The 21,935-nt window shown below is 53.7% G+C and overlaps 4 protein-coding genes across 4 annotated transcripts in view; 2 read left to right on the plus strand and 2 right to left on the minus strand.

The window, feature by feature from the left end:
* PTSG_11171 (uncharacterized protein) overlaps nt 1–2,194 on the plus strand; it is a gene marked incomplete at its 3' end in the record, with an annotated part of 4,846 nt that extends 2,652 nt beyond the window's left edge. The window contains exons 9-12 of the mRNA XM_004987761.1: nt 369–855; nt 1,244–1,380; nt 1,566–1,801; nt 2,122–2,194. Of these exons, the coding sequence (XP_004987818.1) occupies nt 369–855; nt 1,244–1,380; nt 1,566–1,801; nt 2,122–2,194 (933 nt within the window). The remainder of the gene's footprint in view (nt 1–368; nt 856–1,243; nt 1,381–1,565; nt 1,802–2,121) is intronic.
* A 2,275-nt stretch (nt 2,195–4,469) lies between these two features.
* PTSG_11172 (uncharacterized protein) lies at nt 4,470–8,157 on the plus strand. Its single transcript, XM_004987762.1, has 2 exons — nt 4,470–5,587; nt 6,101–8,157. The coding sequence occupies exons 1-2, from the start codon at nt 4,810–4,812 to the stop codon at nt 7,606–7,608; spliced, it is 2,286 nt and encodes a 761-aa protein (XP_004987819.1). The 5' UTR covers nt 4,470–4,809; the 3' UTR covers nt 7,609–8,157.
* A 75-nt stretch (nt 8,158–8,232) lies between these two features.
* PTSG_11173 (uncharacterized protein) lies at nt 8,233–10,938 on the minus strand. Its single transcript, XM_004987763.1, has 6 exons — nt 10,718–10,938; nt 10,252–10,440; nt 9,631–9,729; nt 9,164–9,404; nt 8,777–8,853; nt 8,233–8,591 (listed from the first exon to the last, which is right to left on the minus strand). Exons 1-6 carry the CDS (start codon nt 10,811–10,813, stop codon nt 8,520–8,522), a joined length of 774 nt encoding a protein of 257 aa, XP_004987820.1. The 5' UTR covers nt 10,814–10,938; the 3' UTR covers nt 8,233–8,519.
* A 29-nt stretch (nt 10,939–10,967) lies between these two features.
* On the minus strand, nt 10,968–21,411 carry PTSG_11174 (uncharacterized protein). The gene is made up of 29 exons (XM_004987764.1): nt 21,238–21,411; nt 21,012–21,133; nt 20,787–20,880; nt 20,513–20,599; nt 20,200–20,313; nt 19,763–19,865; nt 19,478–19,551; nt 19,183–19,305; nt 18,825–18,935; nt 18,434–18,561; nt 17,885–17,994; nt 17,523–17,627; nt 17,190–17,324; nt 16,785–16,924; nt 16,364–16,483; nt 16,000–16,083; nt 15,586–15,708; nt 15,294–15,376; nt 15,007–15,073; nt 14,441–14,653; nt 14,131–14,251; nt 13,597–13,688; nt 13,279–13,380; nt 13,023–13,085; nt 12,417–12,576; nt 11,998–12,054; nt 11,751–11,797; nt 11,548–11,591; nt 10,968–11,256 (listed from the first exon to the last, which is right to left on the minus strand). Exons 1-29 carry the CDS (start codon nt 21,349–21,351, stop codon nt 11,127–11,129), a joined length of 3,066 nt encoding a protein of 1,021 aa, XP_004987821.1. The 5' UTR covers nt 21,352–21,411; the 3' UTR covers nt 10,968–11,126.
* Between the last annotated feature and the right edge of the window lie 524 nt (nt 21,412–21,935).

Genomic DNA, 21,935 nt, shown 5'->3' on the forward strand with positions numbered 1-21,935 from the left:
TGTGTTGTCGTGGTGGTGTTGTGTGTCGTTGTTGTTGTCGTAGTGTCGTGTTGTCGTGTTGTTGGTGGTGGTGTTGTTGTTGTGTGTTGTTGTGTTGTTGTTGGTGTTGTTGCTAGTGGTGGTGGTTGTTGTTGCTAGTGTTGTTGTTGTTGTTGCTAGTGGTGTTGTTGTTGTTGGTTGTTGTTGTTGTTGTTGTTGTTGTTGTTGTTGTTGTTGTTGTTGTTGTTGTTGTTGTTGTAGTTGTGGTGGTGGTGGTGGTGGATTGGATGGTGTCGTTAGTAAGCCACCATACAGACGTGCATACACACACAAATGCACGTGCACACATGCACACACACGTATGCACACACACACACACGCGCGTGCAGATGTCGCCTGTGAACAGTAGCTTTGGACAGGTGTTGCGGGAAGCGTGTCCACACCCGGACTACAAGCTTCTGCGGCTGCGGTTGGTGCCCCAGATGCCGCCCACGTACCAGGCATTTACGCGATATGAGTGGGCGCCATTGCTCAAGACAGCGTCCGCCATGCTTAATGCTGGTGCGCACCTTGAGGAAGGATTTCACCGCGCGAGACCGCTGCAAAACGCCGCCAGATCTGCAACAGGAACCACAAGGGCACTAGTCACCGCAGCCACTGGCACGGTGGCAGCGCATGCGGCCACAGCAGACCTGACGTCCCAGACGCCGCTGTATCCACACCCACCTGCGGAACCCCCGTTTCTGGCGCCACCACCCGAGGCGCTGGTACAGGGCCGGCACGGCACCGAGGACAACACCAGCACGGCCATTGCTCGGGGCGGCAACGCCTGCGTCTCACAGCTTTACTTCTGCCATGGCACAGACCTCGCCTCAGGTGTGAGAGAGGTGAGAGAGGGTGAGTGGGTGTGAGAGAGACGCACAGACATGCACACACACACACACAGACACACACAGACACAGACACAGACACAGACACAGACACACAGACACACAGACACACACAGACACACACACACACACACACACACACTTTTTTTTTCACACACACACACACACACACACACACACACACACACACACACACACACACCACACAACAAAACAAAGACCCCAAACGCGCTAAATCGTGACAATCCCGATGTGACGTCACATCTTTATTCGTTCGGGTTGATCTGTGGTGGAAATGGTGGAAATGGTGGAAACGTCACGGTTTTTTACTGCGTCTCCGACGTGGTTCTCACAGTTTTGCGTTTTGTCTTCAGGTGCGCTTCGTGATGTGGGCACCACGACTGCGACGCCAAAGGTCTTCGCTTCTCGATCAAACGACCGCACACGCATCGCAGGCAACGGCAAGGCGGTCGCCCTCCTCTCCAACGAGAAGGCTCTTGCCCACCCGCTTGTGAGTTTGAAACCGCGGCCTGGCGTGTGGGTATCTGTGCATGCGTGCATGTGGGTAGGTGCATGGCGTTGGCGAAGATTGTGAGGATGGGTTGAGAAGGGCGAATGGCTTTTCGAAGTCAGGTTTGACCACTATTGTACCTTGATTTCACCCATGGTGTGATGCAACGTCCGCTCATTATCCAGCGCGTGACGTCCTCTTGCTTGAGTGTGAAGTCACCAGCAGCAAAAACACCACAGCTAGCTGCACACCACAACACCATCAAACCAAATCACACCACAAGACCACAAGACTACTACTATTCACACAAACGCGCACGCACACACGCACGCCCTCGCAAACGACCACAGCGTGCTGTGAGTCACAAAGCTTGGCGGTTGTATCGCCACAGGGCTTTCCTTCACCAGTACTCTGCATACGGGTAAGCAGGCATGCATGTCCACGATGCAGCACACACACACACACACACACACAGAGCCTAGCGGTTGATGTGCCGACGAGGCATACTCACTCACTCACGCATCACATCATAGTCATGCACACACACACGCACACGCACACACACACGCACACACACACACGCGCGCGCGCACGCGTATCTTCATCATATCTCATCATGCATCACCACGTCACACGACTACGCAAGCTCACTTTGATTCCCACACATCGCCCACATTTTTTTTCCATACACTTTCCCATCTGTCGTTTTGACCCACCACTGACCCACCACTTGGGTGCCAGGCTGGGGGCCGAGGATCTGCACCAGCACTTCCTTGCGCTGCAGCAGGTGGTGCGCTCGTACCAGTCGCTGTAGCTTGCGCGGGGTGAGCGAGCTCCACTGCTTTCCACCCTGCTGTTTGTCTGGCTTGCCTGTCTGGAGCCGTTGTTTGAGTGTTGTGCGTGCACGCGTGTGGCGTCTTGGATGACCGCGCAACGCCGCTGTCGTCTTGCTTCTCCTGCGGCACGCTTTGCTTGCACTGTGACCAACGCGCGACTTTGCGCGCAACGCTGCAAAAAGTAAAACCGACGGTGACGAAGCACCTGTCTTGCACGTGCATTTTGCGGGTCAGCTTCGCTACCGCAGGCTTCGATTTGTCCCAGGACTCTGTCCCAGCGATCGTCCCACATATTGTCCCGCTTTCCAAGAATCGGTGAGACGAGCGAATTGCTGACCCAACCCTGTCCCTGTCTCTCTCCCTCTTCTGTGCTGTGCTGCTCTTCTCTGCTCTTCTCTCTTTGCCTTCGCTTCCACACACACACACACACAACACGCACACGCGCAAGCGCACAAGCAAGCGAGTCAGCAAGCAATCACAATGTTCCATTCGCTATCTGCTGTTTCTTTGACGCTTCTTCCCCGCTCGCTTCTCTGCGCTTCCTCTTGTCTGTTTTCGTTGTTGGTGGACTGACCTACTGACTGATTGGGCAAGGTCAGCCAACCGCAAGCAAGCAAGCCCCTTCTTGCTTCTTGCATCGATTGTTTTCCCGTGTCGCACCCCCTCTCTTACGCATGCGCACCAGCCACACATTGTCGTCATCACCATCATCATCCCCTGCCTCCTCCTCCTCCTCACCACCACCACCACCACCACCGCTTGCTTGCTTGCTTGCTTGTTTTGCTGGTTTTGTCTCTTCACGCACCCGCAAAACACCAAAACACTCGCTCGACGCTCGCCCACGAACGAAGAAGAAGACTTGCTTGCAATTCGTTGCATTAGTGTGACTGCCTGCCGGCAGCTTGTCTTGCTTCGTGTTGTGCATCAGGTGTGTTGTGCCAGCGTGCTTGATCATCCGCATCACCTCCCCCACCATCATTGCTTGCGGGCTGCCCGTGAGCTGTGGTTGCCTCGAAACCTTTTGATCCCCTCCCTTGTTTAAACACACTTGCACAAACCACCCAACACACTGCCTTGCCTGTTTGGTGACTCAACCTGGCTGATCTCGTTCTTCCTTCCTTCCTTCCCCTACTTCCCCCCTTCCTTCTTCCCATCCGTTCGCGTCGCTCCTTCGTTTGCCTGCTTGCTCTGCTTGCTTGGTTGATGCAACACACCCCCCCTCTTGCCGTATCCACGGCCTCGCCTCCCCCTTTTCCTCCGACCGTTCGTGACGTGTGCTCCTTGCTTGCTTATGTTCTCAATCATCCATTCACCCTCACCTCTCCTTTCAACTCACCTCTCTCCACACCCTATCCTTGTTTCATCCCACCTATATCGCCCCCTGACCTCAAAACCCCAACAGCCCCTCCAAACAAACACAACGCCGCAAGCCGCTCCAACGCCAAGCAAATCAGCGACCTTTCTTTCCCAGGAGTGGCTGTCATCGATCGGTCAAGCCAGGTGAGAGACTATGCCATGCGCTTGTGTCTCGTGAGCGTTCATCACATCACACAACACGCACATGCGCATGCACACACGCACACACGCAGACGTGCATGCACATTTATGCTTGTTCATTCTCACGCTTCAGCTCTTCCATTCTTGCTGCGGCTTCTTTGTCTTCTTCGTCTTGGCCTTGTTGTTGTTCGCACTGTTGTTCTTCTTCGGCCACTGCTGTCGTTCTCAGACAAGGCTGCACCGTAAGTCTTGCGTCCACCCGAGGCAACGGTCACAACGCAAACAACCACTCAATCAATCAACACTGCCTTGCGACCAACCAACAACAAGCCCTCGTCTCCTCCAACTCCTGCTCCCATTGCGCGCACGTGTCTGTGAGTGAGCTCTGTGACAAGCAAAGAGGCCCAAACCGTTTTGTGGAATGCCAACTCCTGGCGCCGACAGCGGCAAACGCAGCACACGCACAACCAGCAGCAGTCGTACAGCTGTCGCTTCCGCTGCTCCGGGTCCCCAGCAGCAGCAGCAGCAGCCCAACCTCTTTGCTCAACAGCATCGCACCATGCAGGTCGCAACAGCTCTGCCTGCCTCGTTTGCGCTGGCGCAGCAACATCAGCAGCATCCCTTCCACCAGCCCTATGCTGGCATGCACCCCGCAAGTATGATGGGTGGCGCCTTCCCACAACAACAACAACAACAACAACAACATCAACAACAACATCAACAACAACAGCAACTCGCTGCCTTGTATGCAGCTCAACAACAACAACAACAACAACAACAACAACAACAACAACAACAACAACAACAACAACAACAACAGCAGCAGCAGCAGCAACGGCCTCCACCCATCGTTCACCCTGCTCTCACCCCCGCCCAACTCCAGCATCAGCAGCAGCAACAACCACAACAACAACAACAACAACAACCACAACAACCACAACAACAACAACAACAACCACAACAACAACCACAACAGCAAGGATACCTACCCACCCCAGCCTTTCCTCAGCAGCTGGCAGGGGGCGGCACGCTGACGCAATACGTCCAGCCCCACTCTGCCTTGCCTGCAGGCACCGATCCGCGCCTCTTCGCCTACATGATGGCCGCCGGCATGCCTGCACCGGGACAAATGCCGTACATGGCAACACCAGCATCCTTGCACGGAAACCCAATGCTTCCTGGCCCAGCCAACCCATACTTTCCATCCTCCCTGCACACCTGGCAAGCGCAGCGGCAATCCCTTCAGCCCGAGCAGCTCCAACAATACCAACAGCACCCTGCCCAGGTACAGTTACCAGGAACCCAGACAACACCAGCTACCACAGCAACACCAACAACAACAACAACTCTGCCAGCCGCATCACAGCAACAGGCCCGCAACCACTCCCTGCGGCTCACGCAACAGCGCCAGCACGATCAACAACAACACCGCTTCCTCTACGGGGGCGCCATGCAGCCCAGCGCATACGTGGCAGGTGCACCGAACCAGCTCGGCATGCCTGCACCGACCCATCCGCTCTACGCCCTCCAGCAACAGCAACAGCACCTCCAACAACAACAACAACAAGCATATCCCTTCCATCAGCAGCAGCACCCGCAGCACCCCGCATACGCTGCTCCCCACGCAGGGCCCACCTCACCAACAGGCTCTGGCTTCACCATGGCGTCCAGCGCAAGCGTACAGGAGCGCTCTGCTGCCGTCGCTGCTCAAGCTGCAGTTGCCGCCTCTGCGGGCCGCCGCGTCAGCCAGGAGGAGCTCAGGGCGCTCTGGCGCGTCGACTTTCGTGATGGCGAGCGCTGGTTCGTCTGCAACGTCTGCGAGCGTGCCTTCCGATGGTCGTCCAACCTCAAACGCCACCTCCGCGTCCACACAGGTACTGTTGGCGTGCTTTGAAAGCCGCCGTGGTTCTGTGTATGTTCTTGTTGTTGTACAGCTGTGCATGTTCTTGTTGTAGTACTGCTGTGCATGTTGTCGGAGCAGTTGTTCTGTGTTGTTCCGTCTCTTGCTGCATCACGTGCGCGATGTTCTATTGGCTTTGTTCCAGCTGTGTGTGCGCCAGGTTGTTATTCTCTTGTGGTCCTGGTTTCAGCTAGAAGCACTGTCTCGCTCGCAAGCTTGCTCAGTGGAGTTGTATTGCTGTCATTGGTGTCTCGCTGTTACCCTCCAACAATCACCACACACACACATACACACACACACCTCCTTCCTCCCAACTCTGTCTCTGCAGTGTTGTGTGTGTGTGTTTGTCTTTGTTTTGTCATGAGTCTATTCCTGCCGCGTCACCTCAACTGTTTGAAAAATTTTTTTAATCCCGTCACCTGTCCTCAACACATCCAACTTGCGACCATGCTCTCACTCGAATGCCATTGGTTGATGCCCGTGCCAGGTGAACGCCCTTACAGCTGCCGCTACTGCGCCGCCGCTTTCACCAACAGTTCAAACCGAAACAAGCACGAGCGCATGCATTCGCGCGACGAACAACACGCGAGCGAGCACGCAGTGGGCACGGCACTAGGTCGCTCCAGTCGTTCCCAGTCGTCGTCATCCGGTCCACGCACTGTAGCAACGGCACCAGCACAGCCGGCAGTAGGCTTTTCGGCGCAGTCTGGCACAGCTCCCCCGCCCAAGAAGAGCAAGCGCGCGCAGGCATCACCAGTTTCACCGTCGATACCGCTGCCGGCACAGCCGCACTCGCAGCGCGCCCCTACGCAAGAGGCGACGCGTATTGCAGGATCTGTGGGTGCGGATGCTCATCCTCACTCTCCCACCCACCACGCACGAAGTTCGGGACAGGGCAAGTCAACCGCACGAGCCCGCGGCAAGCGTGAGGATGACGACGACGATGACAGTGATGATGAGGATGGGGATGGCAGCAGCAGTGACAGCGACAGCAGCAGCGACGGCAGTGCAAGTGCCGAGCACAACCACCGTGACAGCCATGACGTTACGGGCCCACGCGGCCAAGATGGAATGCCATCCTCTTCTCGTGCAAGGGAAGGCCGCTCCACCCGGCACTCTGCATCGTCATCATCGTCATCATCGTCATCATCCAAGTCCAATTCATCTTCCTCTTCATCTGCCGCCTCATCACTGCCGTCTCCGCCATCAAGGACATCCTCTTCGGTTGCTTCGTCTTCTGGCCGTGCGGCTGCACCAGCGACAGCAGCAAAGACAACACCTGCGGCAACGACAACGACAACAACTGCGCCAACTAAACAGCCACCCACAGCACCTGCCTCCACGGCCTCCACCAGGGCCGGGCCGTTGCAAGCCGCAACAGCAGCAGCACAAGTTGCCGCTGAAGCCAGCGGGGAGCACAAGCTTGCGCGGTCCACTGCGGCCCCTGCTGCCTCTGCTGGGCACAAACGAAAGCCGGCTCCACTCTCCACCTCCTCCATTGGCTCCGAGGATCTGCCTCTAAACGCGGGTGCAACGGCAATGGACGGCGCTGTTGCCAAGCCGCACTCACCTGCCCCGACACGGCCGGAAGCGTTGGCATCGGGGGACACGCCAGCCGTTGCATCAGCAAAAGGGACCATTCTTGATGTTGCAAGTACGGGATCGACGACAGATGCAACGACGACGACGACGACGGCCAAAACAACAGCCACTGCAGTTGATACAACAACAACAGCGACAACAGCAACAACAGCGACATCAACCACGACCACAACCACGACCACAACCACGACCACAACCACCCCAACCACAGCCGCTGCAGTGACCACCGGTTCGGGCGTAGTTGCGAATCCAGACGAGTTGGCAAACATGCTGCAACAAGAAAAAGTTGAAGTGTTGTCCTCGAAGAACGGTGTTGACTCGTCCGACAACAGCGGGACTCGCACCACCAAATCCAGCCTATCGGTTCCAGCAACCCCCTCCACCCCAAGCTAATCCACTCATGGCTTTGTTCCATGTTACATACGCCATGTTCTTCATGTTACATATACGCCTGTCCACTGTGGATGACACAGTGTCATGTTGCCATTTTTGTGTCGATTGCGCCACCGTGCTCTCTCCATAGGCGTGTGTCAGCGTCGCTCTTCCTGAACCGCGCTGTCTACTCTTTGTTCTGTGGCAGCGGCAGCAGCGTGCATGAGGTGCATGTTCGCTGTGTATTGCACGCAATTTACACATGCACCGTTGTCACACCACATGCTTGTGCTTGTCTTCTTTGCTTTTGAACCATCCTTGTTTTGATGGTTGCAGTTTGTCTCATGTCATTTGCGCGTTTAAATGCATTTAGCACAAATAACATTGCATCAATGCTGCAATCTTGTTTGCCTCCTGACTTTTTTGAGCTTGTGCTGGTATCGATTGTGTTGTGGTGGTATTGTGTTGTGATGTGACTCCACTCTTTTAAACGGTTCGGGAATGCGTGACTCTCTTCACACATGTTGTGCGGCCCCACCAACACGTCGTGACAACGTAGCAATGAAAGCAACTTTGGTACGTGGGGTATGTGGGTTGGCAGTGCATGATGTGCCGTTCTTCCTGTGGCTTGCGTTTCACGTAAAGGTTGATTGACTCTTGTACTTTGGGTTGATGCCGGTATGATGGTGGTTGACGTGAGCGCCTTAAATACCGATAAGCACGTGCATCATGCTGGTGTTGAGCACACCGCAGCAGGATGTGGGTGTCTGATCATGCATGTGGCAAGAAAATTACGGTCCATTGCATCTCATGTGCGTCGAAGGAGTGACAGAGGAGTGGGAAGACTTGTCAAAACAGTTGTGTGTGTGTGTGTGTGTGTGTGTGTGTGTGTGTGTGTGTGTGTGTGTGTGTGTGTGTGTGTGCGTGCTGTCCTAGTCTTTGGCAAATGAAAGTGGATAACGCCTGAAGGCACGTTCAAAGTGCTGCGGCGTCCAGTTGTCGGGCTGACAAGAGCACGTGCATAAGGTTGCAGCGTGTTAGTACAGTATTGCACCATGCCATATTGCAGCACACAACACAACACAACACAACACAACACAACACAACACAAGACAACACAACACAACACAACACAACACAACACAACACAACACAACACACACACACACAGCCACCTCATATCCCAGACCTGAAGTGCATCCAAGAGACCAAAGTTGTTTACGCGCGTCCTGATGAGCGTGGTCACGCTCGCGTGGCTGTCGAGGGCTGCAGGTGGTGTAGCGTGCGTTCGTTGTGCGTTGCGGGTGAGAGTGTGTTGACGTGTAGGAGAGGGCTGAGCAGGTGGGAGCGTAGCAAAGGAAAAAAGCAAGGAAGGATACCGTCAGGGGGACAGTCACACAGACACACAGCCACAGGCACACACGGACACACACACACACACACACACACATCACACAGGCACACACAGACACACACACACACACAGACATCACACAGACACAGACACACAAAACACAGCACAACACACACACACACACACACACACACACAGAGGGTCCCACAGTTGTTAGCATACCTGTTCCAAGATCATGGACGAGGCTGCGCACGTAGAGACCGGACTTGCAAGCGATATGCAGCGTCACCTCTGGCGGAGCAAAATAGCACAAGTCAAGCTGTGTGACGTGCACGAGCCTTGCGCGTGGCTCCACATGCACGCCAGCGCGCGTGTAGTCTGACAATCGCTTTCCGTGGATTTTGAGGGCGGAGAACAGCGGTGGTGTCTGCATGAACTGTCCACGGAACTGATGCAATGCGCTCTGCACCACAATGAGGCGCGGGAGATGTGAAAAAGGAGAAAGTGTGTGCGATTGTGTGTTTGTGTTTGTGTGTGTTTTTGTGATCGATCGAGCATGAATGCTTTGTCACTTGAGGCACTGGCCAAGAGATGATGCATGCCGTGATCTGATTATCACACACACACACACACACACACACACACACACACACACACACACGCACGCAACATCAGTGCTCTGTACGCACCAACGTCTGCGCGAGGGAGATGTGCTGGAACGGGGACCGGGCTGTCACGGCGCCGTCCATGTCGTATGTGTCTGTCTCCTTGCCCAATTCAGCCGTCACCTATGTGTTTGCCGCAGATCAGCAGTTATTGAACACAGGCATCGAACACAGGGAAGCAAACAAGGAAGCAAAGAAGGAACGATGATGAGCAAGCGGCGCCGGTCGTTCTGGCTTGAGGGCAGCTGCGCTCCACCCATCGACGCAGTCACACACACACACACACACACACACACACACACACAGATCCGCATCCCATTGCGTTGATTTTGAGAGAACCCTGCGTTTAGTGACCTTCGGACACTATTCCAGATATGTGGCCACGCACTTATAAAACATGCAACTAACTTACAAGTGTACGAAGCCGGCGAGGATCCAGATGCTTAGCTTGCTGTATGGAAGGGTGTAGCACAGATGTACGGGCACGATAATTTCGCAGTGGAGAACGTCTCTCTTTCTGCAGATTGAAATGTTATTCGTGCACTTAGAAACACGACACACACACACACACACACACACACACACACACACACACACACCTACACACACACACACACACACAACGGATAGAGGAAATGAACGTACCACGTACTCTTTCGTTCCACCGAGAAAGTGCTTGAGATGCTTGCATCCATGCCCAACACCAATCACAAGCACGCCTTCTGCGAGCCGATCCAAAGTTCCGCCGTGCCCGACCTTCAGCCGCTTTGGTGGCGCAGAGGTGTGCTCGTTCTCGGCGTTTGGTGGCTGCTGTGCTGCTGCCAGTGCTTCTTTCTGCATGGTGCGGCGGGCGTTTGTCCATGCTGTCGTTGTCAGCACAGCAAGTCATGCACCAAACACGAACAAACAAACACGCAGACGAACAGACAGACGTGCGCATCACGCACATACACACACACATATACACACATACACAGAGACGAACAAACATCAACAGACACACGCACCATTGCATCCTCACACACACGCACACACACGCACACACACACATACACACACACACACACACACCCTTGCATCCTCACACACACACAACACATGTCATGCGCACCTGGTGCGTGCGGAGGATTCGTTTGATGATGGCCACTGTTTTGGCAGATGTCATGCCACGTGGCTTGTACACGGCGCACACCCCGTGCATCATCATCCTTGCACACGCTCACAGACAGAGCCAACCACCTCCTTCAACGTGGTCCTTGTGCTGATCACGCACATGACACCCGCAAGCAAGGGTTGCGAGCGAGCAAGGGCGCGATTGTGGCTTTGTTCCGGCGAAAATTACATGATATCACCATCAAATCGTCCAAACTGGGCTGGTGTACGTGCGTGTGATTCTCATAACAAACAAGCAACAGCTACAACAATCATCCAATCATGAGAGCGAGAGCGAGCGATAAGCGAGCGAGGCGAGGAGGAGGATGGTTTTTGGGCGTGGGTGGGGAAGCACGTTCTAGTGTCCACTAGCTCGTGAGGCCTGAAAGCAGATCAAAGCACACGTTGCACACGCGCACGGGTTTGTCCAGCTTGAATTTGACAATGGGCGTTTTCTTCTGCGAGCACTTGTCGCACAGCACCCGTCCACAGTGGCGGCTGCAAACACGGTAAATGTGTGTGAGAGAGAGAGAGAGAGTGTGTGTGTGTGCGTGTGCGTGTGTGTGGTGTGTGTGTATGTGTGTGTGTGTGAGTATGTGTGTGTGTGTGTGAGTGTGAGTGTGTGTGTGTGAGTGCGTAAGTTTGTGTTTGTCATCAAAGTGTGTGCACGTGTGTTGTGCGACGTGAAGAGTCGACAGGACAGTGTTTAGTTTAGCAGCTGAACAGGTACAACTACAAAACCAACGAAAATCACGAAAAACATGTGGGTGCGGGCAGTCACCATCGTACCAGTGATGTCTGCGCGTGCGCGTGCCAAACTTGACATTGCATTCCTGTTCAAAGAAAGGTCACAAGGCGCACACATCCAATCAGAGACACGAACGCCACGCACCCGAATAGAATGCACATCGGATTCCTTTCCCTTCTGACTGAAGCACCCACAAACAACCACATTCGAGCAACACAACTTCCCCCGCCCCCTGCTCGCTCACCTGGCAGTATTCCCCCTCGGCCCACGGCTGTTCCCAGGGCAAGTCGCCTGCAATGCAATTCACAACAAATCCACATCAATCGATCTAACGTGCGAGCGTGTTCTCACGATGACAAGCACACATGTACGCATGTACACACATAGGTGTGTACACACAGACACACAGACACACACACAGACATACGCACACACAGACAAATACACACACACACACGCACACACACACACACACACACACACATACACACCGAGGAGTTTGAAAAGGAAGCGGCGATCCTTTCCCGTAACAGAGAAGCACGTTTCGCCTGCACGACACAGACCACATCGCGAGAACAGCAGAGCACGTGATCATGAGCTGATGGTGCCGCGATCGACACAGGCGGGCGCTGTGCCATGAATATGCGCACGCACACAAATAAGCGAGCAAGTAAGACCAACCAACAAATAAGATGTGCTCCTTCTCCCCCGGCCACATGCCCAAATCCATATCCACAGACAACACACACACCTCCCAATTCCATCCCAAATCCATATCCACATACAACACACACACCTCTCAATTCCATCCCTCACCCACCCACACACACACACCTCTCAATTCCATCCCTCACCCCCCCCCCAACACACAGTCTTTCCATCCCATACACATCCCCACATGTGCACGCACGCTGGTGGTTTGCAATGTTGAGCTGTGCGCCGTTGACAACGAGGGCGATGCAGAGGCGGCCGGCACCAGGCATGCTCCTGTTCTTGTACGCCAGCAGCAGCGCCGTGTTGCCCTGCCCGTCGGTTGCGTTGAGCACACGCTTCATCTGCGTGTATGCCAACTGCAGACCACGCGTGCATCAAAGGCAAGCAGAATGGAGAGAGAGTGTGTGTGTGTCGGCGGTGGTGAAGCGGACAGCAGGAGGAGTTGTGAGAGGGCGTGTGAGGTGTGTGGCTGGGAAAAAATGCCAAAAAAAACAAAAAAAAAAAAACATGTGCAGCGGGGAGTGCTGCAGTGTGTTCGGCACCTGTCACGAGCACGAACCTGCTAAACTAAACGCACGTAGACACACACAAACACACACACAGACACACAAACATACAAACACACACACACAGATACAAACACACACACACAAACATACAAACACACACACACACAGATACAAACACGCACACACACACACAAACATACATACAAACACACACAAACAACATACAAACATACATACAAACACACACACACACACATACACTCTGTTGCACGACGCGCTGGCACCACGCTCACCTCCAGCAAGCGCGTGGCGTTTTGCTTTGGAAATTGGCCGAGCACATGGAGGGCTGTCTCGCCCTAATGTTGGAGTGATCGAAATGCCATGTGTAAGCAAGAAGGACAAGTGTGCGTGTGATTTGATGAATAGCAGGGTCACGTGACGGGTCACAGCACCCTCATGGAGGTGCACTCGGTTGGTGCTGCGTGTCAAAGGTACAGGAACGAACATCTTCACCAGCAGCACCAGCACCAGCACCGTTGGTAAACTCACTGCGTTGTTTGTACGCGTCGGGTCGAGATCAACATCCTCGGCCATCAGCTGCTGCACCACTGCCTCGTGGCCAGCACGCATGGCTGCATGCAGCACGCCATCCTGACGTGGAAACAAGCCCAGGGGTGGCGGTGGTGACGACGACGATTGATGATGATTGATGATTGGCGATGATGATAAAGAGCCACAGCGCGTGTAAGATGGGCATTGACTGACCAATACGAAAGCACAACTAGAGGCTTGTTAACACACAGGTTCTTATACAAACACACACAGACAGACAAACAGACATACAAACTCCACAACGTGTGCACTTACGCCCTGGAAGTCTGTGGCGTTCATGTCTGCGCCGTGCTTGATGAGTTGGTCGAGGACGAGGCCGCAGTTCAGCGACGCCGCCATGTGTGCAACTGCAGTAGTGGAGGAGATGTGCAGGAAACAAGCGTGCACACAGGCACACAGGCATGTACGCACACACAAACATAGACGTACACACACACACACACACACGCATGCACGTACACACGCAAACATACACGCAAGCACAGACGCATGCACGTATACACGCAAACATACACGCAAACATAGACGCATGCACGTACACACGCAAACAAGCGTGTACACAGGCACACATGCATGTACGCACACATACACACACATACACACGCATGCACGTACACACACAACCATAGAACAACATCAGCAGCAAGTTGGGTAAAATGCATGTGTGAATGGTGTGGTCTGTCCGCAGAACACCCAACACAACGTGCTTCTCTTCCATGCAACGTGCACATGCATTAGACATAATTGCAAAACGTCACAGTGCACATTCACCACGATCATCACTATTACCTGTCCATCCACTCATTGCGTCTGGAATGTCGTGCCGCGCGCCCGCTTTGAGCAGCTTGACTGCCTCGGCTTCCAAGCCGCGCTCAACGGCAATTGCAAGCGCAATGCGTTGTGACGGGTCCTGTGTGCACGGACGCAAGAGAAGAATGGCGGTGAGTTGGCGAGGCACCGCGCCACACGCACTCGCAGCACCCCGCGCAATTTGTTTCCATCTCCCCCTGCATTTCACTCTTCCGCTTCCCTTCTTCTCACCATCACACGAACAAACAAACAAACAAACAAACAAGCCCCGCCAGCGCGCTGCACACACGTCAATGCGGGCGTTGACGTCGACGCCAAGTTTGATGAGAACGTCGACATCCTCAGCAGCACCGGCCGCGAGGGCGGCGTGGAGATACGTCATGCCGTTGTGGTCACGTTCCTCGATGGCGTCTTCGTTGATCTGCAGCAGCTGTGTACATATGTCGTACTGCCGCATGTGCAGCGCAACGCCAAACAGCGTCCGGTCCTCATCGTCGCGGATCTGGTGTGCACATATGTGTGTGTGTGTGTGTGTGTGTGTGCGTGCGTGTGTGCGTGTGTGTATGTGTTGTGAGTGGATGGAGGGGTGAATGGACATGAATGGAATGCAAAACACGGATGTGTGCAAGTTGATGGAAGCGCCAAACAGGGATGAATGGCAATGACAGATGAGTGACGGGTGGGGTGGTTGCATGATGAGAAGATCAAATTGATGATTGCTCATGAAGGCGTTACGTGACGAGCGGCCTCAAGCCATCAAAGAAATGTCCAAACAAAACCGTGAAAATGAACAAGTTCAAAAGTGCAATCACATTGCACATCAAAACGCATATGAACGTCAATCAAACCGCCTACCGCTGGGCGCAGTTTCGGGTGCACCAGCAAGTTTGCAGCGACATCCGTGTGTGATTTGTACAAACACCTGGTTGATGGTTAGTGTTCAGGCATCAAGCAAAGGTTAGGAGGGCTGTAATGCGCGTAGTTATGAATGCATGTGCACAACGCGAATGAAATTCATGCGAATTACAAGAAGCTGCAATGAACCTGGCACAACCTACATGTCAACAAAATGTACGCACATACACAGACACACACGCACACACACGCACATACACGCACACACACAGACACACACGCATCACCTGTGCAGTGGTGTCTGCAGGTGGCGATCCTGAGCATTGATGTCCGCGCGATTGCGCAACAGCTCTGTAATCAAAGGCATCACCTGCTCGCACGACAACATGGGAAGAGAAACGGGTTCCAATCGTTTTCACGCGTCGATGAGGGGTGCCATTGCTTGCATGCAACATGTGGTGCGATGCCGCGCGCACGCATTCGTCTGCGTGAATTGTGAACTGTGTAGCACGTGCAAGAGAATGCAAAGGCAAAGCGCAAGCTGTGCTGTTTCACAAAGGGATGACAACACAATATCACCTCAATGCCGACACTGCAGGCAATGTGCAGTGGTGTTTCCATGTCTGCGTTGTTGCTCGCATTCACGTCTGCTCCGTGCCGCATCAGAAACAGCGCCGCAAACTCGTCCTTGTCCGCGATCGCCTTGGAAAACCAGACACACAAGAAAGGATTGGTGTGTGTGTGTGTGTGTGTGTGTGTGTGCGTGCGTGTGCGTATGAAAAAATGATATATGTGTGAGGGTTATGGCAGGCTGCAGTGAAACCAGCACTCGTTTCAGATTCAGCGTTCACATAAACGAAATCAAATCCGAAAACACAACACAACACACACACACACACACACACACACACACACACACACACACACACACACACACACACACACACACGCACGCACACACACACACACACACACACGTTCCATCAAATCTACCTTGTGCAGTGCAGTGAGACCTGTCTCTGCATCGGTAATGTCCACGTCGCACTCGTGGCGAACGAGAATGGACGCAATCTCCTCCTAGCGTTGAGGTGTGCAATCGCAAGCCAGCAACAACGCAGAACACACACACATGTGTGAAAGACGACACAATAACACGAAGATAAGCAAAGTTGGCACAACAACGAGAGGGAGGGGAGGTGAGTGTTGTTGCAATAGTGGCCGTTGCAAAATCACATGTCAAAAGCAGAACATTCGTGTGTTTATGCATGAAAGCGATGATGATGACGGTATGTTCTTGTTGTTGTTGTTTAAGTTGTTGTTGTTGTTTAAGTTGTTGTTGTTGTTGTTGTTGGCGCACCTCTCGTGCTCGTAACGCCTGCAGCAGCGGCGTTGCTTTCCCTTCAACGCTGCGATTTACGTTTGCGCCGCACTCGCACAACTTCGTGGCGATGGCGGGCTGGCTGTGGCGGATGCACAGCTGTCAGATAGGCGCATTGTGGCAGAGGAGGCGGAGGGGAGGCGGAGGGGAGGCGGAGGGGAGGTAGAGGGGAGGAGTGAATCAAGACAGGTCATTGAACGATAACGACAACGGAAAGCAGCGCTAGCGATCGAACCAGCACCCACGAACAACATAGCACTGACAGCGACGTATTCAGATGAAACAACTGCCACCACAACCACAAACACCGCCACCACCGCCACCAACAACTGCCACCACCGCCACCATCACCACCATCACCACAAACACCGCCACCACCGCCACCATTTGAGGGGCTGACCGTGAGTGGGGTCTCGTTGTCGGCGCTGGCTGCCTCAAGGTCTGCCCCGTTGTCGATGAGGAACGCCGCTGCCGCCACTCGACCGTGGCGGATTGCATCATGCAGCAGCCCGTCACCGTTTGGCAGTTGTGTGTCAATGTCTACACGCAATGCGTTGGCATGAGTGCACATAGAGCAGTTTTTTGTGGTGTGTATGGAATTGTGTGTTGTTTGGTTGTGTGTTGTTTGGTTGTGTGAATATGTGAGTCATCGCGTGAGTGACTGTGAGTGTGAGAAGGTCGCAGGGCGACAAGCTGACGCGCCACAAAAAAAAAAAAAAAAAGAGCACAAAGCGTAACCAAACTCCACCATGCAATCAATCAACACTTGATTCAATTCGTAGTGCAAGTTATGGTGTGTACTCACTTGCTCCCTTTTGGAGGAGAAGGTAGCAGATTTCATCCATGACGTCATCCTTGACGCATAGGCCGAGCGCTGTCCTGCCTTCCGTGTTCTTCGTCTCCAAATCAATGCGGGGCGTTTGCAACAGGCGCGCAACAACTGCACATGTGTGTGTGTGTGTGTGAACAATACGGGCATGTAAGAACATGTGCACACGCGTTGTGCATACATGTGTGCATGTGCACCTGCTATCCTCGAAACGCGTGCACGCCGCGCAATCACAACAGGGCAGCGTCGTCAGCAACTCGCCACAACAGTGTTGCCAGCGTGCGTGCGTGCGTGCGTGTGTATGTGCACCTGGCAGCTTGTTGTTTGTGACCGCCGCCATGAGTGGGGTGGACATGTCCGTGTCCTGTGCATTGGCGGGCGCCCCTCTCTCCAGCAGTTTGGCAACAACAGCGTCTGCACACATGTATGTTGCCACCGTGGAGGTGTTTGCAGGACGAGACACGGGGTGGTGAGCGGACACAGACCAAAGATGGCCATGGTTGATAGCAGCAGGAGGGCAAAATGCAAATGCAAAAGCGAGCATCAGCACACTTCCACGCGGACACACTTCCACGCAGACAGACGGACAGACAGACACATTTACACGCAGACACAAGTGGCAGAGTCCATCAATGTGCCCGCGCGCTCGCGCGGGAAGAGGAGAAACGGACCGTCACCAGCGGCAGCAGCGAGATGCAGCGGTGTCCGCTGTTGCTCGTCAACGACATCCACAGCACAGTTGTGATCCAGCAGAAACAAGGCCGCGTCGGTCTTGTTGCATCTGGCATGCCGAAACAAGTGTTGGAGGTTGCGTGTCGAACAGGGAGGGGTTAGTTTGCGGTTGCACACATTCAGTATTTGTGACTTCTCCACCATCTTGTTGTTGTTGTTGTTGTTGTTGTTGTTGTTGTTGTTGTTGTTGTTGTTGTTGTTGTTGTTGTTGTTGTTGTTGTTGTTGTTGTTGTTGTTGTTGTTGTTGTTGTTGTTGTTGTTGTTGTTGTTGTTGTTGTTGTTGTTGTTGTTGTTGTTGTTGTTGTTGTTGTTGTTGTTGAAGTTGTTGAAGTTGTTGTTGTTCAAGACATGCCGTGTGACATCATGACATCCCACGAGAGAGGCGACAAAGCGTATGTACGTGAACCCCCTCCCTTCTCCACCCATCACAAGCATCGTCCATCACCAATCATCGACCATGTCAGTCGTATATTTCCTTGTTTACGTACCTGATTGCATCATGCAGCATCGAGTCCCCGTTTGCTGCTGTGACGTCAACACTGCACCCGCGACGCACCAGATCAGCGGCGAGCGCATGCGAATCAAGCGACAGCGCCAGCCACAACGCAGAGTGGCCCTGATGTGGTTAATATAGAGGGAGGTGCAGGTGGGTGGTGGCGGTGAAGATGAGTGGCGTGGTGAGAAAGTTGCAGAGTTGGAACAGCCACGACAGCAATGGTGGTAGTAATGCCAATTGAATGCTCATGATGGTAGTGGCTGCGCTTTGTGTGACGGTGCTTGCCGTGCAGTTCACGAATAGTATTGCATGAGCGGTGGTACGGAAACATGGGCTTCCCACCACAAGTGCAGTGAGTAAAAGGCGTGGTAGGTTGGTGGTACCTCTGCGTTGCGTTCGTCCGGATGAATGCGATCACAGGAGAGGAGCGTGCGTGCCGTGTCTGTGCTCTGGCTCTTCACAGCGCAGTGCAGCGGTGTGTTGCCTTCTCCGTCCTGTTGTTTGATGGAACAATCGAGCAGTGGCAATGGCAGAGCAATGGGGAGATGCGTGGTGCGAGGGTGTGCGGTGTGGTGGCGGTGAGATGTGCGGTGTGCAATGGCAAATTACAGCGGGGGAGTGGAAGGTTGCGTACATGAGTGAAGACAAACAGGAGCCAGCAGTGGCAAGGGGGAATCGAGATAATGGAGAGATTGGTTCATGGGGTCAGACAGTCCACCATCCAATCGATTGCTACACCACCTGCGTGTTTGGATCTGCGTTTGCGTCAAGGAGGGCGGTGGCTGCATTGGCAAGATTCGTTGCGCCGGCAATGTGGAGCGGCGTCTGACCAGCTGCATCGACCGCAGTCACATCAGCACCGCGCTGGTGTTGGTGGTCGGTGGTCAGTGGGTAGTTGGGGGTTGGTGGGGGGAGATGATGGGAAGAGCATTGTGAGGTCGGTGTTCGTACGCACAACCGTTCGGTCAGAGAGGGAGAGAGAGAGAGAGTGTGTGTGTGTGTTTGCTTTATGCCTGCAAGGAGAGCAGAGCAGCACCTCGATAAGGAAGCCGGCAGCAAACAATTTCCCCTTCTGCACGGACTGATGAAGCAGCGAGGCGCCACTCGAATCTATGTGTCAAGGGGTGGTGTTGAGGTGGAGGGTGCGGTGAGTGTTGTTGTTGGTGGTGGTGAGGGACGAAGTGGATGAATTTTGAGGCTTGGTCACGCTGCATGTGATCAACGAGAGAATCCGATGCAACCCGGATTCAAACACGCACGCACACATACACGTGTACACTGTTCACGGGGCAGTGTGGTGGTCACAACTGCCGCGACCCACTTTTGACGTTGAGGCCCGCGCCGTGCTGCACGAGCGTGTCTGCAATCTTCTCCTGTTCGCTCTCCAGCGCAATTTGCAGCGCTGTTTCGTCGTCATCATCAAGCTGGACGGGGAGTGACCACACACACACACGCGCACACACACACACACACACACACACAACACACACAGACAGACACAGACACACACACACACAGACAACACGCACAGACACACACACACAACACACACAGACACACACGCACACAGAAACATACACATACACAAACAACACACACACACACACACAGACACACACACAGACAACACACAATACAAACGTGTTAATGTGCTTACGTACGTAGATGTGTGTCTGTATGCACTCATGTGTGTACGTTGCTGGCATGAATGCAGTGCATGGTATGCACACACACACACACACACACACACACACACACCTGGTCAATCACTGCAGGCAGGTCCGCGTCGTGTTCGAGCAAGAAGAGGAAGATCACATCCTCACGGTTCAACTTCACGGCCGTGTGCAGCGCAAACGCTGTTTTCTCCTTCACCTGTGTACACGCATGCAAGCAACGGACAGGCAGAGAGAGAGAGGAGGGGGGGAGAGCACGTACAGTGGGTTGAGCATGTACATGCGCGTATGTGCATTTGTGCCTCCGTGTGTGCATTGCATGGTGCTGGCGTGCACGTGCACATGTCCCAGAACGCTTCAACACCACAATGATATTGACAGCGCCAGCCCGGACGAACCACGCGGAAGAGGAGGTCTGCTGCTACGGCGTCAAAGTCGCGCCTCTCATACTGCTGCCAATGCGAGACGATAAATCCAGTCGCATACTACAGCCCATGGTGTGTGTACATGGGAGTGTGCGTGTGCATGTGTGTGCATGTGTGTGTGTATGCGTTGGTGAGCCGCAAGAGTATGGTGAGCGTTGCCTGCCCACGCACACATACACACATACATATGTACACACATATACATACAAACATCGAGAAATAAGAGCGAAGAGACGTGGCTGCACACCTTGAGCAACCCTTCCTCCTTAACGTCGTTTGCGAGATTCAGGATTGAGATGCTGTTGTCCACGTGAATGTCAGACACCGCTCGCTCGCCGCACCTGATATTCAATCATACACACACACACACACACGCACACACACACACACACACACACACACACACACACACACACACACACACACACACACACACACACACACACACACACACACACACACACACACACACCTGTACAGAGAGGACTTGCAGAGCGATCGCACTGTGCGCTGGAGCGCAGCCAGGAGGGAGTCTGACGAAAGGGTCTCCGGGTTGCTGGCTGCGAGCTGCGCCTCCAGCGCAGAGTATCGTTGCTGCCACAGGGGTGCAAAGCAAGACGTGAGCACATGGACGCAAAGGCACCATCACAGGGGCATGACGTGATCTGTTGTTCATGGGCGCAAGTTTGGTGACGCACCTGGAGCTTGCGGTGCTGTTCACGAAGCAAGTCAACATGTGACGTCTGCTGCTGCTGCTGCTGCTGGCTGGCGGCCAGTGATGTTGTTGATGATATTGATGGCGTGCCACTCATCGTCGCGGAAGGGGTTGGCTGTGGCAGTGGTGGCTTCTTTTGTTTGGGTTTGCAGAAACTTCAACCAAATCTTTAATGAATCGCCAACAAGTGAGTGTGTGTGGATGTGTGTGTGTGTGTGTGTGTGTGTGAGTGGATGTGTGTGAGTGTGTGTGAGTGACATGTTAAAAGCCAATCTCCTCATCGCGCGGGAACTTGGTGGTGTAGCGGGCCAGCGCCCAGAGCGGGAAGATGTTCTTGAAGTTGCTGTGATGTGTGATGCGTGATGTGTGATGTGTGATGTGTGATGTGTGCGTGTGTGAGTGCATGATTGTGGAACAACGCAACGTCAAGAAATGAGCGTTGGCGTGGGAGAAAGAGGTCAACACCACACGCGTGCATGCAGTTGCCTGCCTACCTGTAGCTGATCATGCAGTTCTTGTTGAAAACACCTAGAGGCAAGAGAAACAGCGGGATGGAGGAAAGGGGAAAAGAAGACAGGCGGAAATGTTAGCAGATGCATTGCGTCAGAGAAGGGGTGACATGTGCACACACGATGGATACAACACATGCAAACACACCACAACACTAAACACACCGCTGAT

Source organism: Salpingoeca rosetta (assembly GCF_000188695.1).
Source record: "Salpingoeca rosetta unplaced genomic scaffold supercont1.41, whole genome shotgun sequence".
Classification (NCBI taxonomy): Eukaryota; class Choanoflagellata; order Craspedida; family Salpingoecidae; genus Salpingoeca; species Salpingoeca rosetta.

Bases quoted from the DNA above. Each gene is read 5' to 3' on its own strand.
- PTSG_11172 (XM_004987762.1), top strand. From the start codon at position 4,810: ATGATGGCCGCCGGCATGCCTGCACCGGGACAAATGCCGTACATGGCA. The intron at 5,588-6,100 runs GTACTGTTGGCG...TGCCCGTGCCAG, and splicing joins CCACCTCCGCGTCCACACAG to GTGAACGCCCTTACAGCTGC.
- PTSG_11173 (XM_004987763.1), bottom strand. From the start codon at position 10,813: ATGATGATGCACGGGGTGTGCGCCGTGTACAAGCCACGTGGCATGACA. The intron at 9,730-10,251 runs GTACGTTCATTT...GCAAACACATAG, and splicing joins GTGGAACGAAAGAGTACGTG to GTGACGGCTGAATTGGGCAA. The intron at 8,854-9,163 runs GTATGCTAACAA...CACCACCTGCAG, and splicing joins CGTCCATGATCTTGGAACAG to CCCTCGACAGCCACGCGAGC.
- PTSG_11174 (XM_004987764.1), bottom strand. From the start codon at position 21,351: ATGAGTGGCACGCCATCAATATCATCAACAACATCACTGGCCGCCAGC. The intron at 20,881-21,011 runs GTGTGTGTGTGT...ATTGAATATCAG, and splicing joins TGCAAGTCCTCTCTGTACAG to GTGCGGCGAGCGAGCGGTGT. The intron at 16,084-16,363 runs GTGCGCCAACAA...CCTCAACGCTAG, and splicing joins AGGCGTTACGAGCACGAGAG to GAGGAGATTGCGTCCATTCT.